General features: G+C 40.1%; 6 protein-coding genes across 6 annotated transcripts; 2 read left to right on the forward strand and 4 right to left on the reverse strand.

Moving 5' to 3' along the window:
• Nucleotides 1-924: 924 nt before the first annotated feature.
• KVR01_012105 (uncharacterized protein) lies at nucleotides 925-1,715 on the forward strand (the record flags this gene model as incomplete). Its single annotated transcript, XM_044795059.1, has 3 exons — nucleotides 925-936; nucleotides 1,017-1,084; nucleotides 1,142-1,715. The coding sequence occupies 3 exons, from the start codon at nucleotides 925-927 to the stop codon at nucleotides 1,713-1,715; spliced, it is 654 nt and encodes a 217-aa protein (XP_044639186.1).
• Nucleotides 1,716-3,912: 2,197 nt separating this feature from the next.
• On the forward strand, nucleotides 3,913-7,002 carry KVR01_011849 (uncharacterized protein; the record flags this gene model as incomplete). The annotated part of the gene is made up of 5 exons (XM_044790660.1): nucleotides 3,913-3,916; nucleotides 4,680-5,396; nucleotides 5,579-6,331; nucleotides 6,383-6,535; nucleotides 6,689-7,002. 5 exons carry the CDS (start codon nucleotides 3,913-3,915, stop codon nucleotides 6,838-6,840), a joined length of 1,779 nt encoding a protein of 592 aa, XP_044638930.1. The 3' UTR covers nucleotides 6,841-7,002.
• KVR01_012104 (trehalose-phosphatase TPS2) lies at nucleotides 6,979-12,103 on the reverse strand. The gene is made up of 3 exons (XM_044794379.1): nucleotides 10,144-12,103; nucleotides 8,127-10,071; nucleotides 6,979-8,063 (listed from the first exon to the last, which is right to left on the reverse strand). The coding sequence occupies exons 1-3, from the start codon at nucleotides 10,663-10,665 to the stop codon at nucleotides 7,453-7,455; spliced, it is 3,078 nt and encodes a 1,025-aa protein (XP_044639185.1). The 5' UTR covers nucleotides 10,666-12,103; the 3' UTR covers nucleotides 6,979-7,452.
• Nucleotides 12,104-13,342: 1,239 nt separating this feature from the next.
• On the reverse strand, nucleotides 13,343-14,575 carry KVR01_011925 (uncharacterized protein; the record flags this gene model as incomplete). Its single annotated transcript, XM_044794811.1, has 2 exons — nucleotides 13,343-13,556; nucleotides 13,629-14,575. The coding sequence occupies 2 exons, from the start codon at nucleotides 14,573-14,575 to the stop codon at nucleotides 13,343-13,345; spliced, it is 1,161 nt and encodes a 386-aa protein (XP_044639006.1).
• A 1,268-nt stretch (nucleotides 14,576-15,843) lies between these two features.
• KVR01_011836 (uncharacterized protein) lies at nucleotides 15,844-16,615 on the reverse strand (the record flags this gene model as incomplete). Its single annotated transcript, XM_044789599.1, has 2 exons — nucleotides 15,844-16,299; nucleotides 16,484-16,615. The coding sequence occupies 2 exons, from the start codon at nucleotides 16,613-16,615 to the stop codon at nucleotides 15,844-15,846; spliced, it is 588 nt and encodes a 195-aa protein (XP_044638917.1).
• Nucleotides 16,616-17,306: 691 nt separating this feature from the next.
• On the reverse strand, nucleotides 17,307-18,696 carry KVR01_011953 (uncharacterized protein). The gene is made up of 2 exons (XM_044785180.1): nucleotides 18,441-18,696; nucleotides 17,307-18,324 (listed from the first exon to the last, which is right to left on the reverse strand). The coding sequence occupies exons 1-2, from the start codon at nucleotides 18,556-18,558 to the stop codon at nucleotides 17,363-17,365; spliced, it is 1,080 nt and encodes a 359-aa protein (XP_044639034.1). The 5' UTR covers nucleotides 18,559-18,696; the 3' UTR covers nucleotides 17,307-17,362.
• Nucleotides 18,697-27,987: the final 9,291 nt, after the last annotated feature.

Consider the following 27,987-nt stretch of genomic DNA (forward strand, 5'->3'; position numbering starts at 1 on the left):
AAGATTTAATTTTTAAATATTTAAACTTTTATTTTTCTTATATAATATTTATTTAATATATAATAAATAAACTTTATTTAATTTTTAAAAGAGTTTTAATTTTTTTATAGAATTTATATAAAAGATTTTTAAATAAGTTTATTATTATAATATTATTATTCTATTAATTATATATTTAAGATAGAGATTATAATATATTTAACTTATTTAATAAAGGTAGATTTAAGTAGCTATATAATAAGTATATTAATAAGGAAGAGCTAGCTTATTAAGTTTTATATTATAGGATTATAACTTCTTTTTATAAAGGTTATTTTAAGATTATTTTAATCTTATTATATAATTACTTTACTAACTTTTTAATATAGTATTATTAAGAGTAATATATTTTAATTTTATTTATATAATATAAGGTTTAGCTATATATTTATAGATATACTATATTCTTTTTTTATTATTATTAATGCTATATTTCTTTAAATATTAGGTTTTAAGTGTTTATTATTATATAAAGGCGCTATATATATTTTATATGTATGGTGATTAAAAATGAAACCACCACTTCTGAGGATAAGAGAAGGGTTTTGGTGACTGTAATAGTAAGCGGTGAAGGTGTACCTTCATAGGCGAATAGCACGCTGATTCTCCCGCTTGTGCGATAACAAAAAGATCGGAGGTCCACGCGAATGCCGTGTCCTTGTGCCCCATTTAACTGTACTACCGTCGAAGCTAACTGTTTCCGGGGCGATACTGGGCCTTTGAGGATGAAAAGTTAAAACCATTTATCTATCATTAAGTTCACATCATAGCTAGTCACGCTTATATTTGTGTCAAGAGGATGCTAACCACGGTTGTGTTTTTCAATATTGATGCTGCACCCAAATTCCAGGAAGTAGGGGAAATTGAGAAGCGAAAACATACACAATGTCCGGCTCTGTAAGTGCCCGCTGAAACACTCGGACCCGAGGACTGGCACGCGCTCTTTGGCTGCCGCTGCTGACATCTCGGCTGTATAGGGAGGCAGTGGCTCAAGCTCGCAGCCTTTGGATTTGGATGATGATGTTGTGGAAGAGTTACGCAGGAGGTACGTTTTCAAATGAAAGATACGATGCCGATGCCCACACTCATACACTGTTCACAGTTACAGCTATTATGAGTACTTTCACAGGGGCCAGGCTACCCAATGGATTGAATTCGAGCGGGGGTTCGGTGCTGCCTTTGTAAAGGAATGGGCGGAACTGCCTGTCCCGAGGAGATCAAATGTATCGGACATCAACATTCCGGCGAACGTCCAGCGTAAGCCTTATAACAAGCTTCCGCTGTTTGATGGAGATGGAGATGAAGATGAAGATGACGATGAAGCACGTGAACGGCAAGCCGCTCGACAGCGAGAAATTCAAGCTCTGCAAGATGGAACACATCCCACGACTCAGGCCTTGAATCCACTCCGTATGCGGTTTCTCAAATTACTGGGCGCTGGGTCGCAAGGAACAGCAGCCCTCTTTGAGATAACAGAGGAAAACAACCAAGCCCGAAAGATCGTGGCCAAGTACAGCACACCGAAAAGTGATGAAGAGACATCAACAAGCATGGATCTGACAGAAGAGAAGGGACGTCTCAAAGTAAGTCAAGGGAGAGATGCTGGTAGCCACGCTGAAACAGATGGATGGGCAAGCATCATGTCGGCTCGGCTCATACCAGCCCTGCTCTACTAGACGCATGATACATGGCGTATCAGGTCGCAAGTCGAGGCTAATTCGAATTGTCCCCTATAGTCTATGGTGGGTGCAAGACATATTATTCAGCGACAATTTGTCCGCGGCTTGGATGTCAAAGATGACGGGGATGAGATTGACGACAACCCGAATCTGTATTTGATGGAGTTCATGTTAGTCACATTGTACATGCCGGTAGAGTCGTTTGAATCCTGCCCGAACGCACACCACGATAATTGGTACCATTGAATTGGACTAACAAGTAGAAATCAGGGACAATGGTGACGTAGATGGTCTTCTGCGCAGGATTGCTCACAGTAAGGCACGATTATACAGCAGGGAGCTATGGAAAATCTTTCTCTGCCGTATGTAAAAATCTTCAGACTTATTTAAGTCTTATGCAGCGAACTAACCCATGTATCGGTAGTCCTTCGAGCCTGTGTCGCTCTGTCATACCCTGACCGTTGGGCATCCGGGCTGGACGCCAGCAAGGGGGACAATGTACCGCTTAGAGACGAGGTGGTCCCCAAGGATGCGGACGGAACGATGTTAGGTCCAACAGATACCGCATTTGTAAATTTGGATCTTGCTACTGATAATGGTATGCTGCCCTTCCTGTGTCTTGCCTCCGTTCTAATTGACAATTCTAGTGATGATTGGCGGCTATGATAACGATGCAACCCTTTATTCTCACGACCAGGTGCCTATATTTAAGGTATGCATTTTATCATTGATCCGTCACATCTGTTTTCGACCGTGATTCAAGAAGGAAAGGCGGAATACAGACTGGTTCCGTGAAGTTATGTGTGTCGGGATATCCATTTCAGGACCCTGATTTGCAATGATCAATTTACACCCATGATCTGGACGTACTTTGGAGCATCGCACAACATCAGGTGAGGGTAATCATCTCAGCAATCGTGGGCTCAGTTCGATGACATACGAAATTACAAACACAATCTACCGAAAGTCCACATGAGATTAGAGTACCGCCCAAAACTATATCACACTCAGAATGAAAGGCGCAGACCTTATAATTGCATATATGGTCAATTTTGCTAATAGGGTAATCATAGGTGATAGACCTAGGATTCGTTTCGCAGTTTCCCGATGACGCGGACCCAAAAGACAAATTGTATTGTATTCCCGCGCACACCTCACCAGATGCGGACACAATGTTGACTATCGACATAGCGCTGCAGCAGTAAATTCCAGAATCAAGGGAAAGCCAAGCTGCCACACGCCCGTAAGTCAAATAGCCGAAGTCGAAGCTCACTCGTTGCCGAGCCCGATGTGGGTTTGAAGTTTGGGGTCAGACCAAGTGATGACGATCGTGGCCTAGGAACAATTTACAGCGGCATGGGAAGTCTTTACAGGCTATGAATCAATGGTTGAGGACGACAACACAGGTGGACAATTTGGACCGTGGACCAATTTGTATCAAGTAGGGCAGGTTAGAGACCCCCAGTCCCGTAGATTTTGGATTGCTGATGTGTGCATTGGGATGTTGACTTTGCTGTCATGTGACTTTCAGATCATGTACAGTTTTGTCACGCAGAACTTCTACGATAGACCGCCAGAATATACAACCCAAACAATATCTGGGATGGAAGAGACTGACTATGAAATGGGCACGGTAATTAAAATATTGAAAACTGGTGCCGATGGCTTGACGGGCTGTCTTGGGCTCGATAAGTTACCATAGCTGACTCATTATGATTATGACAGTACGGGGGATATGTCCTCGACGATGCATTTAATCACTACGACATAAACCTACGCATGGCGATTGCTTGGACCATGGCTCATATCCCAGCGGACCGGCCTACCTTGGCAGATTTGGAACGTGTCATCACGGATGGAATCAACAGGGACTTTGCTGAAGAGGACAGAATTTCAATCGCTGACATACTTGCGATGCCGGTGCCATCCCCGTGAGTACCTAATCCTGCTGCTTGTGCTTTTGTGCAAGGCTCGGGTTGTATCCCGCCAGTCTTGTACAATGTCTGTGATATACGCCGCGAGTCGACACATCATCAGCGTTTTCCGCCCCACAATATAATCATTGCACGTAAAGTGCTCTACTAATTATATTATCTCAGGAATGATCCCATGCCACTGCCAGTGGGGGTTGACAAGCGAAAAGTCACATCCGCAGACGACATTGAAGCACGCCCTTCCAAACGCCGACGGGCCGATGAGCCATCAAGCTCCAGCTCCATATGATAGATCTATATAAGTAACGCTATACCAAGACGCCCGTTGCCATAGTCCAGGCGGGTCTTGAGCCACAAAGAAAAAGCTGCGTTGTTCGGCATGGTCACCTGGGTAAATACTTGTCTTTTAGAGGAATTGTCAGATTGTTACACACCCTTAAAACTTTGATAACCTCACTCCAAGGCAAAGGGGGAGGACCGCCGAGGACAGCCAGACTGCTTCCTATGGCCTGGTAAGTCCGAGCTGTCGGTGATATCGCTGTGTCAGCACGTCGTACAGATAGGGGTGGGCTTACGTGCGGGGGATAAATGGGAAAGCCCGCTAGCTACTATGTATAGATAACATGGGATGCCGCGGCTCAAGAGAACCCCCAACAGCTGGCCCGAGACTGCAGTGTGTGTAAGCAAGCTCCTGGGGATAATCCGCTTTCCCTGCCTAGTAATTACGTTGATAGACATGCAATTGGAATACCACTGTGAGGGAATGGACGCATCGCCAGAGACCTTAACCCTTGCATTAAACCACGGCATGGGGCAGGATGACATATTGCCCTGCTTGACATGCAGTCCCGCGCCCTATTGTCAATGAATTAGTATACAGGCTTGGATGTATATAAAATGAGGGCCCCAGGACTAACCATACAACATGGACGGTCGTCAGCAAACAGCATACCTAGGTAGACTCTAACGACCACAGTCCTAACATTGAAGTATAACAAAATCACAACAACACAACAACTAACAAAAGCAACCCCCAAAAAAATGGCATCACCATCACCAACAGACTGGCGCTCCAAAGCCCAACAAAAACGCAACGCCATCCTCGCAGCGATCCCAGAGGAATGGCACATCCCAAAGTCAACCCTAGACACCGCCCCAGCAGACCTGACAAGCCCAGGCTTCATCCAGCAGTTCCTAAGCCCAGGAGAGATCGAGATCACCGAGGCGCCCGTCAGCGGGATCCTGGCCCGCACGACAACAGGGACATGGTCCGCGGCAGCCGTGACGTCGGCCTTTGCCCACCGCGCGGCCGTGGCCCACCAGCTGACGGGGTGCGTGTCCGAGTTCCTCCTCGCGCCCGCGCTCGCCGCGGCGTCGGCGCTCGACGCCCACTTTGCACGGCACAGGGCGCCCCTGGGGCCCCTGCACGGCCTCCCCGTCAGCCTCAAGGACTCGGTGGACCTGGAGGGCGTGGGAACATCGCTGGGGTTCACGGCGTGGTCCGGGGATGGACCTGCGAGCCGCGACGCCGTCATCGCGGCGGCGCTGAGGCGGCAGGGCGCCGTGTTCCACGTCAAGACGGCGGTGCCGCAGGCGTCGTTCGCGGCCGAGACGTTTGGCGCCGTCAGCGGGTACGTGGCCAGCCCGCTGCGGCGGGGCTGCTTCTCGGCGGGCGGGTCGTCTGGCGGCGAGGCGGCGCTGCTTGCGCTGAGGGGGAGCGTGCTTGGGCTGGGGACTGATATTGGTGCGTGTTTCTCGTGATTCGGGTCTACTTCATCTCTCTCTGAGTCCAGGGACGATGATACTTAGTAGTAGGACAGCACCAACCTACTACTAGTATATAGCATCGGCATGCCCCCCCCCCTTATACGATCGCCCCCGTCCTTGTCAGCTCAATAACTAACACCCACCCCCCACCCACCCCAGGCGGCTCGATCCGCTGGCCAGCCTCAGGCATAGGCGCCTACGGCCTCCGCCCGAGCACAGGCCGGCTCCCCTACGCGGGGATCGCAAGCGTGGTGGGCGGCCTCGAGGCCCTCACGGACGTGCGCTTCGCCGCGGGGCCCATGGCAGCAGCAGGAGGCGACAACGCGACCGCCCTGCGCGCCCTCGTGGCCGCCGTCCTCGCCGACGAGCCCTGGCTGCGCGACCCGCTCGTGGCCGAGATGCCGTGGCGCCAGGACGCGTATTACGAGGCCGCCAGACAAGAGAAGAAGCTCGTCGTCGGGGTCGCTCCCACAGACGGCGTCGTCACCCCCCACCCGCCCGTCCTCCGCGCCGTCGAGACGGTCGCCGCCGCCCTGCGGGCCCAGGGGCACGCCGTCGTCCCCATCCCCCCGGACGCGGGGGCCACACAAGACGCAATCGACCTCTGGAGCAGCGCGGCATACGCGGACCTGTCCCACGCGCACGCGCAGTTCCGCGCCTCGGGGGAGCCCGCGGACCGCCTGATGCCGCCTGCGTTCGACCCGGACAAGAAGGCGGCCTCGAGCCCGCCGCTGGGGGCGGACGGGGTGCAGCGCGTCAACGTGCGCATCCGCAGGTACAGGGAGGAGTGTCTGCGGCGGTGGATGGGGACTGCGGAGCTCGAGGGGAATGATACCGGCCGGGCGGTGGATGTTGTCATCACCCCTGTTGCGCCGTATAGTGCTGCGCGGATCGGGGGGATTCGGTATATTGGTGGGTTAGTCTCTTTCTGTTTCTCTCGTGAATACATACTAACATGCCCAGGCTATCCCCTCCCCGTGGTCCTAAACGACCAGACCGCCGCCGTGCTGCCCGTCCTGACGACAGACAAGGCCATCGACGTCGTGCGCCCGCTCGAGATCCCAGAGGGCATCAGGGACGAGTACGTCAGGGCCAACAAGAAGGTCCACCAGGACTGTAAGCCTTTCTTTTTTTTCTTCTCCTTCTTTCCTCTTTTTTCTTTCTTGTTGCTCTTCACCCCCCCTACAGTTCTCGCGGGATCCTGATAGGGTATACTTGCACACATCCCAAGGCGCAACCTTTGCTGACTTCTGTCCCACTGGGAAACAGACGACCCAGAGCTCTACCACGGCATGCCCGTCAACGTCCAGGTGGTCGGGCGGCGGTTCCAGGAGGAGAAGGTGCTAGCCATCACCGAGTACATCGACCGACTGCTCAGAGGGGGCGGGGTGAAGGAGCAAGACACCGCGCCTAAGCTGTGAACCGTGGGCCCGTCATGAAACCATAACCACACACACAATCTCTCTCTCTCTCTGTCTCTCTCTTTCTCTCAAATCCACAAATCATTTGTGTACCAAATGAAATAACCAGTCATCCGTGATGGAGATGCAAAAGCAACATAAGAGGCAGTCCAAGTACTTTATAATTAATAACTCTGATTCTCGCCCTCTATCCAGGCCATCTGTCTAAGATCTATCGCGTGTGTGGCTCTGCTTGCCCTGCTTGATCTGCACCCCTCGCCCGGGGGATGGATCCTATCAAAGTGAACTCTAGTCATACCCTGTGGTGAATAATCAAACTCAAACTGTGTAGACAGAAAACAGGGGGGGAAGGGGAGGAGGGGCGGGAGGCAGGGAGGAAGTGTAGATAGAAAAAGTCCGCCCCCCCAAAACAGACGCAAAAAGGCTTGCCCATCAATGCTGTTGCTGACCCAACAAAAAGTCCCGTTTACCTCCGCCGCTTGTGATGCCGTAGTTATTCCGCACACCTGCACACAATTGCCCACCAATTCTTTCGCCGGCTGAACTCCTCAAAACCGAAACATTCCCATGCGAGTCTATCTTGGATGTCATGAGTGGTGGGTATCGCCCCTCTTACTCGATGGTCTCGGGCACGTGGCCCTCGACGGTGCTGAGCGCCGCCAGGTTGACCTCGCCCATGCTCAGCGCGCCGCCCGCCGCGTTTGCGCCGTGGGCCCCGACGCCCGCGAGCAGCGCGACCGAGTCGACGACGTCCTCGGGCTCGAGCAGGTGCCACCGGGCCAGGGTGACCTTTGTGCTCGCCCCGACCGTGACGGTGAACACGTTCTCCGCGTCGACCTTGGCCTCCTCGCCCTTGTCCGTCGGCGGTGCGCTCAGGCCGTTGAGGGCGCGGAACATGTCCTCGTCCGTGAAGTCGTCGCCCAGGCACAGCACGAACTCGACCTTGTTGCTGTTGGGCTTGCCGGTGGAGACGGCGCTGCCGGGGATGTTGCTCATCTCGTTGTTGTACTGTAGCACGAGGCGCTTGGAGATTTCGCCCTTGTTGATAAACGTGGGGCGGACCTCGATGTTTGCCTTGCCCGGCATCACGTCCACGTCCCACTTGCGCCCGACCGTCGCCTCGAGCTCCTTGTGGCACTCGTGCGCCAGGTGCGGGCCTTGCTCGGGGTCCGCCAGCCGGTAGTGCCAGGTGAGTGCGCATCGCTTGCGCTCGATGAAGGAGCCTGTCCAAGTGAGGTTAGTTTTGGTTCAGCTGGCGGGCCCGTCGTAAACCCGAACTAACTTACCAGGACACCTGTCAGTGTACGCCTGGAACACATCCATCACCTCAGACTGCCAGCCCATGTCGAACTTCTCGGCCAGGTTCTCCCACTCCTTGGAGCCAGGGTGTCGCATGAAGCTTCCGTGCTCCGCGCTGAAGCCGAGCTCGTCGATGTGTCCCAGGTGCTGCGTGAGGAAGGCCTGGTCTCTGCCTGAAATGATCCAGACTGCGTTGCGGTGATCCGACGCCAGGGTCGTCAGCGTGTTGATAACACGTGCACTGGGGATGGCGGCGGAGGGCTCCTTGACAATGGGTGTGAGCGTGCCGTCGTAGTCGAACATGAAGAGGCGCTTCTCGGCAGCCCTGTACGACTTGAGCATCAGGGCGCGGTCGAGAAGCGGGGTAGAGATGGTATTCTTGGAGCTGCCGAGCACATCGACCAGCCGGTCCAGGAAGGCGCCGATCCAGCTCTGCACGTTCTTGGTGGTGACGTGCTGGTACAGGGACTTGTGCATGGCTTCTCTCTTTTCGTCGCTCATTGTGAGTGCGTTGTTGATCTCGTCGGCAACACCGGACAGGTCCCACGGGTTGATGTGGATGGCATCCTTGAGGCTGCCCGCCGTGCCACTGAACTCGGACAGGATCAGGGGTCCGTGGTTCTCACGCTGGGCCACAATGTATTCCAGGGAGGTTGTGTTCATCCCATCTCGGACCGAGGTTATCAATCCGATGTCTGCAGCCCGCAGCAGGGCAAAGTACTCGTCTTGGCTGAGGTACTGGGGGAAGTGCTGCACTGGCTCATACCCGAGGTGGCCGTACGTGCCGGAAATGCTGCTGACCAGTTCGTTGACCCGGCTGGCGATCTTGTTCTCGTCGCCCTCCGAGTTGTCCTCGATCGAGGTCGGGCTGGTGACCTGAATCAGCACCACCTTCTCGTGCCAATCGGGGTACAGCTCGAGGAATCGCTCAAATGCCATTAGCTTCTGTGCCACGCCCCTAACGCTGTCCAATCGGTCCCGGCCCACGATTATCTTCTTCCCCGCATACATCTTCTTGAGCGCCTTAACCTTGTCGTTAACCTCGTCGGCAAACGCCATGGACTTAACCTTAGCGGCATCGATACCGATGGGAAAGACCCCGACCTCGACCCGAGAGCCATATGCCTCAACGCCACCGGTATCGGAGGGGTAAGACAATATCCGCGTGCAGCAGGAGCTGAAATGACGGCTGTAGCTGTAGCTCTGGAAGCCAACCAGGTTCGAGCCGAGCATGCCCTCCAGGATCTCCTTACGTCTCGGCAGGCAGCGCAAGAACTCGCTGGACGGGAACGGGCAGTGCAGGAAGAAGCTGATGTACATGTGCGGCACGCGCTGCCTCAGCATGCTGGGCAGGAGCATGAGGTAGTAGTCGTGGATCACCACAACGTCGCCGGGCTTGTAGATCTCGAGGATCTTGTTGGCAAACTTCTGGTTCATGCGGTAGTAGTCGGCCCAGTGGATGCGCTCCTTCCGGCCGTCTGACGGCATCTGGGTCTTGTAGTGGAAGAGGGTGTAGAGATCGTGCTCCGCATAGCGCCTCCATCTCGACTGGTCCTTGAGCATGATTCCGTCCTCTTGGCCGTCGGCGTCATCCGCCAGCCACAGAGGCACCGTCTTGATCTTCTTGTCATGCGACAGCTGGTACTCGAGCCTGTCCATGTCCTCCTTGGGGATCCAGAGCCCATCTTTCGAGGGAGGAGCGGGCGCGGACTTCTCGGCGCCCACGTCGACCGGAATCGGGGCGGACAGTTTGTTCAGGCTAGGTAGGTTCGTGGTCGTCATGGGAGGAGTATCGGGGGGAGATGGGAGCTCGGATGGTGCCTCGATCTCGCCTGTCCACGCGACGCAGGTGTGGTTCCACGAGGAATCGTTCGAGGAGAGGTGCGCGAAGGCGTCGAAGAGGGCAGATTGGCCACGGCGGGTTTTCATTTCCTGCAGGGCGAACAAAATTAGCAAAAACGTCAGCCTCCTCGGGGAGCTGCGAAGCTGCGCCGGCGTACTCACCCAGTCGTTTCCCTTGCGATACCTCAGCGAGTGCGGCATATTAAATGTGGCAGATATGACGTTGCCGCTCAGCGACAAGGCTGGATAGGCAGACTTGATCTCGCTCAGGGTCTGCCGCCTGCCGCGGCTGGCCTTGCTCATGCGGCGGAGGATGTCATGGCCGGTCATGGGGGTGGGCTCGGCGGCCATGGTGTCGTCGATGGCGTTGGGGGAGGCAACGGCCTCTTGGGTGGGGGGGAGTGGTTTTGAGGAAAAGTAGTTGCTGCCGGTGGATTCGGCGGAGTCAGCGCTGGTGCCGGAGTCGTAGGTCTCAACGCCGATTCCCGGGGTGACTGGAATGTTGGTGTTGGAGTCTTGGTGGTGAGCAAGAAGGTCGGACTGGGTGACGGCTCGGTCGAGGTTTGGCCTCTGGGAGCCTGGGGTTCTTGAATCGTCTGGCCTCGTTGGTAGAGTGGAGAACTTGACTGTGCGCCCCGTATCGGCCGCGCCGTCTCCTTTCCCCGGACCTTTTTGGTCTGCCATTGTGACCTCGTGTTAATTTGGACCAATTTCGAGAGTAACTAACAAGCGAAGGGTGGCTACTGTGGCTACTGAATACACCAACTCATGCAACGGGAGCAGCAAACAGAGCAATACAAGTGAAGCTAACGATAAGAATTGCAAATAACCAAGAAGTGACTGGAACAAGCGCAAGCAGTGGGGAGATGAGGTGACAAAGAGTCAAGCTGATTCGGCGGCAGAACCTATCAGGCTGTCTTGACAGTAGCGAGACCGGACGAAGGAGGAGGCAGGGCCAGAGGACCAGGACCAGACCAGAAATCTCAAGAATAATGGGCAGGTCGAGGGAGGGTATAGCCGAGGGATCGAAGGCCGTGGAAGGAGGCGCGAGTGCTTCGGCTGCAGCATGCAGCAGTCTCGCATAGATGTAGTGCTTGCTGCGGTAGAGACTGTTCCAGGCCGTGGTGGGGTGTTGGACGGTAGTATGATGTGCCCGTGGGGCTGAAGCGGACTGGCTGAGGCGGACTGGCTCGCCGTGGTCAAGGACGTTTTGCTCCTTGTCAGACTCGTCGATCCTGCTTGCATGCCCTGGCCCCTGTCGAAGCCCACCCACAGCACCACAAGCACCACAGCCGCCCAGCCGCCCAGCCTGCTTGTGCCTGTACCCGTGCTTGTTGTGGACACACACACTCGTCCCTTTTTGAAAGCGCTGACCAACGGCAACTCGGCTGGGCAGATGGCGCACTCGATAACGTGTTGGCCCGCTTCCGATGCGAATAGGGAGAATGCCCCTGAACAAGAGGATGGTCTGGGCTCGCTGCACGGCCGCCCTGCTTGACTTGTTGCTGCTGGTCTGGCGGGAGACACGGCGAAGAGGCGGTGGAGGACGGAGGCAGGTACTATTGGTACTTTGGGTACTTTAGGTATGCGTTGTGTCGTCGATGCAGGTCCCGACTCGACGCAGAGAGTCGCCAAGGTCGGATAGATGCAAAAACGACCGACAGACAGGTGATGCAGTGCAGCACACTAGGAGAATATTCCTGGCAGCGAGCAATAAAGCGGACAGGATGTCGTCGTGGGCTCCAGGACAGGTCCTTGCAGTCAGGCCAGCATTGCTCTCAGCTCAGCAAGAATGCTCTTTCTGGCGGTAGTCTACCGTACAGAATACCACGCAGACAGGGCAGACTGGCAGATGGAGCCGGGTGGATGCCAGTCGCGATGACATACAGGTGAGCGCAGCAGCGAGTAATGGCGGGGGGCGAGTCCCAACGGGCTGGTTCTATTGGCGAGGCGAGTTTCGAGGCGAGGGGCAGGGAATCGGACTGCAGGCGTGGCAGGCGTGGCAGGTGCTGAGGTACCACGTACAAGTACTGGTACGGAGTACTCGGTACAACCAAACACACAAAGACAGTACAGGACAGTGCAGTAACATTAAAGGGGACGCAAGGCAACGCACGCAGGCAAGCAGGGCAGCAGCAGTAGCAAAAATAGCAAGTGGCAGACGACGACGACGCACAGTGAAAAGCAAAGCCGTGTTACGGAAGGAACTGGTCGCACAAGGTGGGCCAATGACGTACCGAATTGGTCAGGAACACGATCTGTCGACAGATCACACAGGACAGAATGGTCGATCTATGCTTGTTATGACGAGGAGGGGCAGAAAGGTGCAGGAAAGAGTGAGAGAGGAAAGAGCCCGCAGGTGAAGCTATCACGAGAGCACACAGCCCATAGGTTAGGTTGGCTGGTGGTTATCTATCCGTCATGGGACAACAGGAAGGAATGAGGGAAGACGGGAGAAGCTCCAGCCTGCCCCCGCCCTTCCCCTTTTCTGCTGGGTGCTGATAGAAAGTGCTGTGCTAAGCTACGGGCCACCACGGCCCACTGACTGCTAGTAACCCTGCCAAGGCGACGAAATGGGAAAGGGCGAGGCGAGGGGCAATCAGAAGCTTCAAGCTTTTGCTCTCGCTGAGTTGCTCGGGCCGCAGGGCGGCTCTGACGTAACAGCCGTGGGCCAGACGGGCACACCTTGCTTCCGTCTTTGGCCTTGTTGGTCGGGGTCTGGAGAGGGTGGTGGATGGGTGGATGGGCAAATGGGGAACTACGGAGTAAGCTGGAGAAAAAGGCCCCCAAAACCACACGTGCAATCTCCCAATCTGCCAGCCGACTGCAACTCTAAATCCGTCGTCCATCCCCAAGTGTGCCGGCGCCGGCTGTCAGTCAAGTCTGCCAATGTACAAGTAATGTGCCGTCCATCCACCCCCCACCTGTTCCTGACTGCCAGCCACACGGGCCACACACCCTCCCAGGGGCTCGATGCCACTTGTTCGATGGTGTCGACAGGCGTGGTTTAGCCTCACTTGATCCCCGTCGTCGACTTGATCCAGCCTGATAGGCAAATTCCGGGGAATAGGATGCTCACCACCCTACCCCTGAACAGCTAGCTACACAGCCTATCTTCTCCTAAACCCAGCCAGTCAACATTCTGCCGACCAGCCACGACTCGAGCTGCTGTAAGGCTGCGTCCGTGTCAACTTTCCATGCTGTCGGTACACATGCTTGAGCAGTTGACTGGCGCACACGTCATGAATCGAATTAGGTTTCACGACAAGTCTGGAATTGTTAACTACTTCTGATGCTGTTGACATTACATACTGACCATACATCTGCTCTGGTCTTTGCTTCACTTCCAGCCAACCCAGGACTAACATTCAGGTTGCACCCCCTCGCACCAGTCCAGCACCTCGAGGTACTCATCCATCGGCCACCTATCTGGAGACGCCTTCATCTCCTCGTCCAGCGCTGTCCGGAACTCCACCGCATAAGTTGAGCCCTCCTTGGACACAGTCTCTTGGAACCACCCCAGCTCGAACAAGTCTTTCCAGGACAAATCTGCGCACATTTTCATCATAATAGGCCTAAAGGCCGCCCGATAATGCGGCATCGGTCCGTCCGATACGGTCTGTCTGTGCGGATAGCCCCCGTCATACTGCACGTCTGTTATGTCGAACACGGTGCGGGCCCATTCCTGAACAGCATGCCTGTCCTGAGCAGTGAGGTCGCTAACAAACTTCCCATCTTCGCCCATATGCATATGAAAGTAATCCAGAGGAATCATATCTGGGTCCCCGTATAACCTCCAAACAGCCTGCACAAACTCAAAGCCAATGCGTTGTTGGGGCCGACGCCAGTCGAATGCCGAGGCTGGCGCAAAGCCAAGGTCCACGAGAGAGCATTGGTCAGCGACTGCCGCATCAATTCCATAGTAAAAATAATTCATGAACGCCCCTTCGGCCCGCTCTTTCAGCCCGTCCAACCCGAAGAAGTGCCCTGCCTCCCACAGCTCAAGAAGGCCCCATACGATCGACCGCGGCCGCATGAGCGCGTACCTCGCCGGCCACTCCTCGCCGGCCAGCAGATGGAACCCCGGGACCCGGCCCTCGTACATGTAATCGACAGCCCAGAGGACGTGCCACCATCTGATGTGGCTGGGGATGCAGATCGGGGCCGCGCTGAGGGCATCCTCGACCATGTCTTCGCGCCAGCATGTCCGGTTCGTACTCGGGGCGGGCTCAGCTGCCCTGTCCCTGATCCACTTGCTCTGCTCCAGCACCACGCTTCGGTGCACGATGGTCTCGTGGCCGGTGTCTGGGCACCGCAGCCTCACGAACCCGTGGCAGAGGTACTTGTCGTCCTTGACCGTCGCCCTGGTGCACGGCTTGAGCCCCGGGTTGCACCTCTGCATGCGCCTGCCCTCTGCCTCGGGGAGGTCGAGCTCCTCGACGGGTTTGCCGCCGTCCGCGGTGCTGTTTTTGTCATCCTCCGTGAGGGGGTCTGTGGACTCCCAGGCCAGGAATCGGGCCCAGGCTTTGGGTTCTGGCTGGTACGGGAAGTCCCTGGGCAACTTGGGGGTTGCGCTGTAGAGGGGGAGGCCCATGTTTGCTGGTTTGGCCTGCGTGGTGTTTGTTTCTTTGGTGGACTGGATAGATGTGTGAGTTAGAGGGGGGGATGACAGTCCGGCCTTTGGTTGTGGTGATAGGTTTATTCTCGACCGTTTTCTTGACCGAGAAACCAGAGATAAGTACACTTTCCGGCCCTCTGATTTCCGAGGATGGGATGTTTGGGTCAAAGACGCTGAGTCTTACTGCAGCGTGCAGGTCTTGATCTGTGATGAGAAGAGTGTTGAAAGTTAAGAATTGCAGCGGCCTGCCATGTAAAGTCCTGTGTTTTATATTTTTTTTTTCATTTTCTGGTGCTTTGAATATTCCCGATTTGCGTAGTGTCATAGAGTCCTTGGGACCCAAAACTAGAATTGTCTGTCCCCAGCTTCGCTGAGTACCTAGGACGCCTAGGGTGCGTTGGTTGGTATACTAGAGTACCTAGGTAACAAGACTGTGCCTAGGGAAACTTTTGAGAGATGCCGGTGGGCACAAATGCCTACCTCGTTATGCAATGAAACAATGAACTTTTTTTTAAAAAAAATTGAGTGTTGGAATTTTGTGCTCGTGACAAAAAATGAGAGCGCTTGAGATTCGGCGTGAGGTGACCGCTCGGGCTAGGTGGCTCTAGTGTCAAGCCCAAGGTGTAAGGTTGGGTTGGTGGGCAGTTTTGCAAAAGCGGTTTGACTTGCTGCCTCAGGACCTTTTCTTGTAGGCTTGACCTACACACCCTGGTTCCGGACACCATTGGGTATATCTGTGTAGTGAGTAATGACCCATGGTTTAGGTGTCAAAGATGCCGCGACGAACCAGGCTGTCTGGTGCTCGTGCCTCTTCGATCGAAGTAGGACATCAGATGACATGCCGTCACTTTTGAGTTTGTTTAATTCAATGAGGAACGGGGCTAGGTTTCACGGTTTACTTGCGAAAAGTCTGTTAAGAAATGCCAGGTTTGTGTCCATTCATGGCCGTAGATAATGATCGCATCTGCCTGTTTCATCTACCAAGGTAGCAACCGCCACGCGATTGTGTGGTACGCAGTGCGGCCAGATTCATCTCCCTCCAAGACATTGCCTCATAAGGCATAGGGATGATAAAAAGAGAAAAGTCCAACGCAAAACCCATACTGTACAACTGGACCAGTGGTTCCCACTCAGAGTAATATCACCCTGTCCAGTACCATATCAGCCCAGGTGGGAAAGTCCCAGAACAAGTCCATCCGGAATGATCGCTCCCGCCCCAAGTGATCCGTCATCTCCGATCCAGCCTAGGCCTCCCCAGCCTCCAGCTCCTCAGAGCCGCCGCCCTCAGCGGCCTCGAGCTTCTTGAGGGTGACGACGGGCTGTCCGAGGACGAGCCTGGGGATCTTCCTGGGCCTCTCCTCCGCACCGTCGCTCTCATTTTTCACGCCCTCCTCGTTGCCACTGCCGTGGTGGGGGGACTCCTCCGTCTCGTTCAGGACCCGCTTGCGGCCGGCCCCGGCCTTCTTCTTGCCCTTCTTGTCGGAGGCGAGCAGGGACGGGGAGTCGGGGTTGGCGGCCGCGACGGCGGCGGCGGCGGCGGCGGCACCATCACCGCTGCCGCCTGGGGTGGGAGTGCCTGGGGTGCCGGGGGCGGGGTCCACCTTGGCCTCCTTGATGGTGGCCATGATCTTGCGGAACGAGCGGCCGGCGGAGGCGCCGTTGCCGAGATTGGTCAGGGTGGCAAGGAGCTCCTTGTCGATCTGTTTTTTTTTTTGTCTGTGAGGGGCGCGTCTTGATGATGAAGGTGGTGATGATGCTAGTGGTGATGATGATGGTTGGGAGGGAAACAGTCGGACGGATGACACCAAATGTGTGTGGCGCTGTGTTTGTCTTGCTTGGATTGTGATGTGATGTGGTGTCGGGGGGATCCTGATGCTTGCTTACCTTGCCCACCTCGTCGAGGCACTTCCACGCGCAGATCATGATCTCGATCTCACGAGTGGTGAGGCCGAAGGGGTTGGTGTTGGGGGTGGCCTTGGGCTTCTTCTCGGACGAGGGCTTCTTGATGGCTGCCATCCTGGACGGCATGGAATGACGATGAGGTTGATGATTGTGAGTTAAGCTTGGTATGATGGTCAAGCAAGCTCTGCACATGTGGGAAATGCTTCTCGATGTGATGGTGGTGTTGTTGAATGTTGTTGTGTGACGTGGAAGTAGGAAGACGCAGAAGGACAGCTTTGGCTGGGTTGAAGAAAAACAGGTACGCATGGTCGCCACGCCAACTACAGCACAGGTAAGTGACGATTCAAAAGGTCCTACAGCTGAGTCGGAAAGTCCAGCCAGCCTGGTTGGCGGAGTGATATGGGATGAAAATCTCAAATCTGGGGACAATGCACAAAGATAGGGACTCAGCTTCATGTCAACTCACCACCGTGTTCTTGTTTACCATGTCAGCCTTCACGCGTCGAATGTCATGTCGCCAGTGTCCTGATCACCATTTGATCCTGGAGAGGTCTCTCAAAACATCTTTGAATAGGCTTCTTCTTCGGTAACTAACAGAAGTCGCTCAAAGTAATCACTCACCCTTTCCAAGGTTGACCTGCCGCTTCATAAAAAACCCAGGAAATGCTAATCCCTCGATCTGAGGCGACAGTTTTCGAGATCCATGGCAGTGCTGCCTTACATTACCGTTCCAAGGTTGCTTTAGCAGGACTCGAGCCTGAGGTTTTCCCACGGTTGTCTTGATCTCTTTACGGCCCAGGCCAGACTGCAGAACACCTTTGAATTGGGCTTCTAATTTCTAGCACGGCATGAATTGACCCATCACAGAGACGCCTTCGCGGCACCCTTTCTAGCCGTATTCCTCTCCATGCTCACAATCATCGACACAGTCTGACTCAACGCAACCACCTCGCCGTTCTTGTCCCTCACCATCACATCCGTATCAAACCTGCCGTCCTTGATCACCTTTGACTGCACCCGCACGGCAAACCAGTCCAGCCCCTCCTCGGGCAGCGCCGTCTTCACCTCCAGGTTCAACACCACAGTCGGGAACCACAGCTCAGCGCGCTGCTCGTTCTTGTTGTGCAGGTCTTCCGCCCTCGCGTCGCCGCCGCCGCCGCCGCCGCCGCCCCCTTCACCCCCCCGAGGGGTCTGCAAGAGCGCCCTCAGCTCGGGCGACATGAGGTACATGTGGATGTTGTACGGGAACGAGTCGACCAGGTACGCCAGCGCGGCCTGCGTCACGGGCTCGCGGTTCGACCGGCAGGCCCACATGTCCACGAACCCGGGCTCGATGGCCCCGCCCCGGGGCAGGAAGAAGCGCCAGTTCTGCAGCGAGCGGAAGACCTTGCTCGGCGGGGTGACCTGCTCCTCCCAGAACCCGTCGCCGGCCCCGGCCTCGGACCGCCCCGTCAGGAGCGCGCCAAAGTCCGGCGTGGGGCCCGGCAGCGCGGCCGCGGGGGAGGCGCCCCAGCCCGTCTCGAGGGAGATGCCCGACATGCCGCGCAGGTCTGCGAGGGTCGCGTACGCGAGCACCGTCCGCCGCGAGGCGCCCGGCGTGATCCACGGCGCCGTGGGCTGTAGGCCGCCCTGCCACAGGGTCAGCTGCAGCGTGGACAGCTGGGTGCCGAGCTTGATGTCGTCTGCTGTGATGATGGCGGGCCCCTGTGCCGTCCGCCCGGGGAACTCAAAGTGTGCTGTGAACGCGTCCGGCTGGCTGCGTGACTGGAGGTGCAGGCGGCCGGCGGCCAGGATGCATGAGGCTGTGTAGCCGCCATTGGGGACTACGAGAATTGTGTGTTAGCAGCTATTTCAATGGGTGGCTCATGCAGTGACACGCCTCGGGGCTTCACTTCATCGACGTGCCAGGCTGCGTGGTCGGACAACAGGATTTGCATACCAGAGCCAATGCAGTAGTCCTCGTGGAGATGAACGCGATACGTGTTCGAGTCCAGCTTCTCCACCTTTACTGCCTCAGCGAAAGGGGCAGTAGTCTGAGGCCTGTCGTCTGGCGCCATGGTTGTTGGGAATGGCAAGGCTGAAGAGACCAGTCTGGGCGGCTAGATCCGTTGGTGTCACGGTGTTGAGTTTGTACTGGATGGCAAGCCAAGGGGCGAAAGCATCTGACTGGATGCCGAGGCAATGGCCGTTCAACGCATGTGCTCCACTCATGAACGTTGGTGGCGGTTGACTGCAACTCTGTCTGGGCCAACAGGCCGTTGAATGCAACCTCAGAACAAGTAAACGCCGCTAAATTACTGGTCACTTACCGACCTATATTATCCATATTATGGAACAAGGCGTTTCTCACCAGCTGAACAGTGAATGTAGTGATAAAACGTGCCATCGATAATAACCACGAAGTAGAACACTGAAGCATGTAAACTTTGGCGGCTGGGCCAAAGTTGTACAGCTTATACCCTCGGCGATGTTTTGGTCGCGGTTAAGCAAGTTGTGTCACTTGAGCGGTTACTGAACATTTTGAATAATTTGCACCGCCCAACCGATGTTTGACGCCACCGCAGACCATAGCACTCAAGTAGAGCATGCCGCTTTGAAGATCGAGGTTCCGGGTGATGCGTGCCTCCAAGCCACCGTGGTGGGAGGCAACGCGTACATTTTAATAACGTCCCCAGCCCACATTTCAATAGTCACCTAAATCCAACCACCCCCTCCTTTAACTACCCCTTTACCTTAACCCTATCTATACCACTACTATAATTTTATCCTTTTTAATAGTTAAAGTTTTTAATTAATTATCTTTATTACTTTCTTTAAATATTTATTTAATTTTAATTTAAATTTATTAAACTATTTTAATATTTATAAATAATTTATTTAAATTAAATTAAACTTTCTTTCTTTAAATTACTTTATTAATTTTTAATTAATATTTTAATTTTTAAACTTTTTTTATAAATATTATTAAATTAATATCTTTTTAATTTTAATTTTTTAAAATTTTATAAAAAAAAAGTTATTATATAAAGTTTAAATATTTATTATAAATATATTTAACTATTATATTATATAATTTTTATAATTATTTAAAGGTTTTAAAAATAATCTTTTAAAGTTAATAAAAATATTATTTAATATAAAAATATATATTATTTTATTTAATAATAGTTTTTTTAATTTTTTTATTTTAATAATTTATTAGTTTTTATAATAGTTAGGTAAAAGCTATAAAAAAGCACCTTAAAAACACCCTAACACCTAGCTATACCCCTTCTTAAAGTCTATTAAAAAAAAAGTAAAGCCTACTTACCTTTTTTTAAAAAAAGGTAAAAATTAATCTTATATTAAACCTAAACTTAATAAACCTTTAAACCTCCCTTAACCTATATTATTATACCTAATATTATAACTTATTATAATTTTAATTCTTCTTTTTATACTATTTATAATACTATTAAAAATAAATAATTAAAAAAAAAGGTCTTAAATAAGTTTAAATAATAATAAAAGGAGTTTAAATACCCCTTTAATAAGTAATACCTTTACTTAAAAATAAAAATAAAATTAAATTTTTAATAAAAATAAATACTCTTAAAGTAATTAAAATTATTTTAAAAATTAAATTAAAAATTTAAAACTAATTAATATTATTTTATTATTTATAATTTATACTTTATAATAATATAATAATTAAATAATAAACTTAAAAATTTATATTTTTAATTATAATTTCTTTATAATAATAAAATAAAAATAATTTATATATTTAACTATATTAATAAAAATATTAAAATTATTAAAATATTTATATAAAATTTAAAAAAGGAAATAAATTTATATTTAATTATTATAAATAAAATAAATTTAAAACTTTTAATAATAATTTTAAAAAACTTTTAAAGTATTTTTAAAATTATTTAAAATATAATTAATTTTATTTATTAATAAAAAATTAAAACTTTTAATTTTTATTAATATTTTAAAACTTAAAGTTAAAATAAAAGTTAAAAGTAATAATTTTAAGTTAAATTCTTTCTTTTAAATTATAAAATTAAATTTCCTTAAAAATTAAATTAAATATACTTTAAATTTATTAAATATTAAAAATAAAATAGTTAAAATTATTTAAGTAATTTAAATTAATATATTTAAATAAATTAAAAAAATATAAAACTAAAAATAAAATATAAAGGAAATAATAAAACCCTTAATAAAAAATAAGAGGAGCCTTTTAAAATAATATTATAGTTTTTAAAGGAACTTAAGGTTTATTATATATAAAAGGTTAAAGTTAAGGATTTTAAAATAAAGGTTTATATATTTAATTTAATTAAAATACTTAAAAAGTAACTTTAAAACTATTTTAAAACTTAATTCTTTTAATAATAATAAAAACTAATTATTTATTATTATTATAATAATATTTATTATTATATTTTAAACTATTTTAATATTAATAAAAGTTATAATATTTATAAATTAAATTTAAAGTTATAATAATTATTAATTAAAAAGTTATTAAAAATAAAGTAAAAATAAAAGTTAAGAATTATTTTAATTACCTATTAAAATAATATTTAAAATAAAAAAGTTAAATTAATAATTAGAATTAAAAAAAGAAAATAATAAAGGTTTATAATATTTTTATAATTTTAAAGAAAATAATTATAATATAAAGCTAAAAATATATTAAAATTAACTTTAATATTTAAATTTAAATAAATTTTAATTAATATTTTTATAAAAGAATTTAATTTAAAAATTAATAAAATCTTTAATATTAATTAAAAATTAATTATATTTTAATATTTATTTATAAAGTTTTAAATCCCTTTTAATTAAAAATTATTTTAAAAATTAAAAAAAGTTTAAAATATTTATTATTAATTAAAAATATTTTAAATTTATTTTATTATTAAAAACTTTAAATTTATAATATTTTAAATAAAATTAAAAGTTATTTAAAATTAATAATTTTAATAAAATAATTTATATATTATTTAATAAATTATAAAATTTTTATAAAAATTAAAAATAAAATATTTATTATTATATTATTTTTTAATTAATAACCTTTTAATTTAAATAATAAAAAATTAATAAAAGCTAAAAGGAATAAATAAAGGAGAAAAGTTACCCTTTAATCTTTTAATTATATCTATAATTAAAAGGTTTAAAAGTTTTTATAAAAGTTAAAATAAAAATTCCATTTTTAAAAAAGGTAAATTATATAATTAAATTAAAAAGAAATATTATTATTTTTTACTTTTTATTTATTATTAAAAAAGTTAAAAATCTTAAAAGTAATTAAAAAAGTTTAAAAATTAAATAAATTACCTTTAATAAAAGTTTAATAAAGGCTTTAATTTTATTTATTTTTAAAAAAATAATATTTTTAACTCTATATTAACTATTAAACCTTTAATAAAATAATAATTAAAAATTATTACTTTTATTATTAGTTTTAAAATTTTAAATTAATTATTAAATATAAAATATTTTTAAAAATTAATTTAATAAATATTTATTATTAAATTTATATTTAAAAAATAAATAAAAATTATATTTTATATCTATTATAGTTATTATAAATTTAAAATAATATTATTTAAATTAATTAATACCTCTACTATATTTTAATTATTTATTATAAAGGTTTTAAATAACTATATTAATATTTATATAATTATTTATTTAAATAATATTTTAATTTTTAAAAATAAAAAATATAAAATATATTTAAATAATTATAAATTAATTATTATTAATTAAACTTTATAAAATTTTAAAAATATAACTTTTTTAAAAGAAATTAAATTTTAAAATTTTTAATTAAAAAGGAATTTAAATAAATTTTAATTAAATTAAAATTATTTTAAAATAATCTATTTTATTATCTATTATAATATTTAAGTTTTTAAATTTTATAATTTCTATTAAAGGTTTATTAAAAATATTTTAAAATTATTTAATCTTTTAATAAATAATTATTTAATATAAAATAAAGTTAAAACCTAATAAAATTAATCTATTTATATTTAAAAATTTAAAAATTTAAAAACTTTTAAAAACTTAAAGCTAAATTTTAATAAATATTTTTACTTTAATATTATAATTTAATACTTTATATTTAAATTAAATATAATATTTTTAATAAAATAACTACTTAATAATTTTTAAAAATATATTATTAAAATATATTTTAATAATATTTTATTACTTTTAATTAAAAAGTTTATTAATATAAAATTTAATTAAATAATTTATAATAAAAAATTAAATATTATTATTAATAACTTTAAGTATTAATAATAATACTTTAAAAATTTAAAAATTTATTATTATTTTTAAATTATAATAATCTTTATAACTTTATAAAATAAAATAAATTAATTTAAAAATAAGTTTAATAATTAATATATTTAATTAAGTTTAATTTTATTATTAAATATTACTTTAATAAAACTAATTTAATTAATAAATTTTAAAAAGTTTAATTATATATTAAAAGAAAAACCTTTAAATATAAGTTAAATTCTAACTTTAAAATTAAAAATAATTATAATTATTAAAAGAATTTATAATTTTATTTAAAATTAATAATAAATTAAAATTTAAATTATAATTAAAAGTATTATAATATATAAAATTTTAAAAATATTTTCTTTTAATAAAATATTAACTTAAATTTATAACTCTTTTATAAAAATAATTTATAATAAAAGTTTAAATTTAAATATATATATTTAATATTAATATAATATACTTAAAGTCTTACTTTTATTTATAAATTTAATTTATAAAATTTAAAAAAATTTTATAATTTAAATTATAGTTAAAAATATAATTTTAAATAATACTATTTTAAATAACTTTAATTATAAAATTTAAAATAAATTCCTTTATTAAAAAAATATATATATATATTAAAATAAAAATTTTAAAATAAAAATTTTATAAATTTATTATAATAATTTATTAAATAAATATTAAAAGTAAATAAAAATATAAACTTTTAAAAGTACTTTTAATAATTTAAATTAAAAATCTTTATAATAAAATATATATACTTTTATATAATATATTAATATATATTTATATTATATTATTATTTATATAAAAGTTTATTTTATTATTAATTTTATTAAAGTTTATATAAATTTAATATAAACTTTATAATTAGATTTTTAACTATTATTATAAATAATAAAAAGTAAATTTAATTTTAGTAATTATAAATTATTTTATTAAAATAAGTTTTTTAATTTATATAATAATAAATATTATAAAGTTTAATAAAATCTTTTATAAAAGATTAAATATAAATAAAAATTTTATAAAAATTATTATTAATTAAAATATAATTTTATAAATAATTTTAAAAATATTATATAAATTTAATAATATTAAAAACTATTATATTATTATTTATTATTTATAAAGTAATAAATAAATTAAAAATAAATTAAACTTTAAAATAATATTTTAAATTATTTATAATTAAAAATACTTAAAATTAATTAAAATTATTATATATTATATTTTTATATATAATTTAATTTAAAATATAATAATTAAAATAAATTTATTTAAAATATTATTAAAATATAAACTCTTTTTATAATTTTATATAATTAATAACTTATTAAAAATAATATATTATAAAAAATATTAATAATAAAAATAATTAAAAAGCTTTAATAAATTTATATAAAATATTAAAAGAATTAAATAAAAGTAATTAAAATTTAAACTTAAAATTATAATATATACTATTAGTTTAAATAATTTAAAATTAATAAATAAATATTTTTAATAATTAAATATTTTTATTTAAAAAATAAAAACTAACCTTATAAAGAGTTAATTTATTTAAAATTTTAATTTAAGTTAATAAATAGATTTATAATTTAATCCTTTTAAAAATATTTCTAAATATATAATATTTTTATATAAATTAATTAAAATTATAAATAATTAAAATATTAAAAGGTTTATAAAAATATTATAAATTTATTAAATTTAAAAATAAATAAGTTAAATAAAAATTAGAAAAATTTAAAATTATTAAAAATTAAAAATACTTTTACTATTTAATAAAATAAAAGAATAACTAAATAAGTATAACTTTTAAATATTAAAGAATAAAATATTTATAAATAAAACTATTTAAAAATATTATAAAAAGAGAAAACTCTAATATCTTTAAAAGAATTTAAAAATAAATAAATAAAAATTAAAAAGAAAAATTATTTAAATTATAATAAATAAAAGATAAATAAATAATAACTAAATAATAAAAATATATATTAATAAATAATTAATAATATAAATAATAATAAAATAAATAATTAATAAATAATTTATAAAAACTTTATAATAAATTAATAAAGGTAAAATATAAACTTAATAAAGGATTAATAAAAAATAAAAGTTAAATAAATAAACTATAAAGGTTTAATAAAGTATTTAAAGAATAAATATTAAAAATAAATATTATTAATTAATAGTTAAAAAGCTAATTAATTATAATATTAAAATTAAAAGGCTATTATAAAAATAGTATAAAATATATTAAAATAAACTATTTTTAAACTATTTAAACTTATAATAAATTAAAATTTACTTTAAAAAATAATATAAAGAAATATTATTATTTTACTTTAAAAACTTTAAATATTACCCTTATAATTTTAATTACTAACTATAATATATTTAATTAACTTTTAAAAAAGTTATTTTATTTTATAAATTATCTTTTAAAGTAATAAAAATATTTTTAAAGTTATAAATTAAAGGCTTTATTTATTATATTTATAACCTTTAAAAACTTTTAAATTAAAATATATTAAATTAAAAATTTATTATTTATAAAACTAAATATATTATATTATAATAACTATTTATAAAATTCTTAAAAATCTTTTTATAAATATTATTTAAATTATTTTTAAATTAAACTTTATTAATTAAAGGAAATATAAAATTATTATAATTTATATTTAAAAATATTAACCTTTATAATTTCTTTATTTTAAAATAAATTAATATTATCCTTTAAATAAATATTAAATAGTTTATATTAAATATTAAAATTTATTATTTTTTATTCTTTTAAATTATTTTTAAATTTAAAGTTTTTATTTTTTAAAATATTAAATTATTATTAAAATTATTAAAAATATATTTATTAAAATATTAATTAATTAAAGTTATAAAATTATAAACTTATTTATTTAAATTAATAAAATAAAGGTTTTATATTATTTATAATTCCTTTTAAAAAATTTTTATAAAATAAATATTAAAAATTAAATTAATAATTAAAAATTCTTTTAAAAAATTAACTACCTTATAATTTAATAAGAAATATAAAATAAATTTATTAAAATATAAAATAAATAATATTTTATAATATATTAATTATAATAAAAACCTTTTAAATTAATAATAATATAAAAATATTCTTTTATAATAATAATTAAATATTTTTAACCTACTTTAAAAGTATATATATATATATTATAAAGTATTTAAAATTTAATTATTTAATTTTATATTTTTATATTTTTAAAGTTTAAATATAAATAGTTAAATAAATTAATAATTATAAAAGTCCTTTTATATTTTTATAAAAAAAAGTATAATATATTTTTAATTTTAAGAAAATAGTTAAAAGCTAAATAGACTTTATAAAGGATAAAAGAATTTTTAAAAGTTTAAGGAATTTTTAATAAACCTTTTATTTAAATTTTTAATAAAATAGTAATTTTATAATTACTTTTAATAAATTTAAAGGTTATATAAAGTAATTATAAGTTTTTATTTATTATTTTAATAAAAGGCTTTTAAAAACTTTATTATTACTTATATTTTTATTATAATAGCTTAAAAGAAAGAGTTATTAATATTAAAAGTAATAAGGTTAGTATAATTATTATTAAAGCCTTTAAAAGTTAAATTTAATTTAATAAAACTTTTATAAAAAGACCTATTTTACTATTTAATAAAGAGTAATAAAAATAGTATATAAAGTTATTAAAAAGGAAGACTATTTATAAATATTATAATTATTATTAAAAAAGGAAAGAGTTATATAATAAAAAATTTATTAATTAAAAATAAAACTATTAATTAAGGATTTTAATTAATAAAAACTATTAAAAACCCTTAAAAACTATTTAATTTAAACTATTTAAATATATTAATAATATTTATAATAATTATAAAGTAGTTAAAAAGGATATTAAAAACTAAAAAGGAAATTTATTAAAAGCTTAATAAGGTTAGTTATTAAAGAAAAGAAAAAGTAAAAATAAAGAGAGAAAGATAACTGCTTAAAAAGAAGGCTATTTAATTTATATTTTTATAAAGGTATAATAAAAACTATTAAAAGATTTAATAAATTATTAAAATTAATTAATAATAGTAAATAAAAAGGTTTTTAAAAGGTATAAATAAAAATAACTAATATTAATTAATAATAATAGTTAAAAATAGCCTTTTAGAAAGAGGTATAATTATAATAATTAAATAAAAGCTATAAAGAAGTATCCTAAAAGTATTTTAATATTTAGTTATATTTCTTTTTAAAGCCTATTAAAAGAAAAGTAAAGCCTATTTATTTTTTTTTAAAAGGAGGTAAAAATTAGTTTTATATTAAATCTAAACTTAATAGACCTTTAAACCTTCTTTAACCTATACTATTATACTTAATATTATAGTTTACTATAGTTTTAATAAAATATATATTAAAACTTTATATTTAAAGAATAATTATAAATTAATTATTTATTATTTAAATTAAATATTTAATTTTATAAGGGTTTTAATATATATTTTATAATAATAATAAAGAAATTTTTTATAATTATTAATAAAAATTATAATTATTTTAATATTATAAATATTTTTAAAAATAGTTTTAAATAAATTAAAAATTAATATATTAAATAATTAAAGTATATATAAATTAATAATTAATAAAAAATAATATAAATATTATTTAAAAGTATTTTTATATAAAGTTAATTATAATATATATATAGTATTTATAAATTATAAAAATGTATTATTTAAATAGATTTTTAATATAATTTAAAAGGAAGATTTTTTTAATTATTTAATTATAATAAGTTTTTATTTAACTATTTTTATTATTATAAATTATTAATTTATATAATTTTTAAAAATTATAGAAACTATTATTATTATATATTTAATTTTTAAAATAATAAAAAATTTAAAACTTATTTATAATAAATATATATTTTATAAAAAAGGTTTATATATATAAATTAAAGTTTTTTAAAGTAATTTATTATTTTTAAATAATTAATTATAAATATTATTTTAAACCTTTTTTATTAGTTTTTATTAATATTTTAATAATTATTTAATTTAATAGTTTTATAATAAAGAGTTATATTAAATTAAATTATATAAATATATTTTTATTATTATTTTTAATTATTTTATTTTAATTT

Source organism: Diaporthe batatas (assembly GCF_019321695.1).
Source record: "Diaporthe batatas strain CRI 302-4 chromosome Unknown Contig00017, whole genome shotgun sequence".
Taxonomy (NCBI): Eukaryota; Fungi; Ascomycota; class Sordariomycetes; order Diaporthales; family Diaporthaceae; genus Diaporthe; species Diaporthe batatas.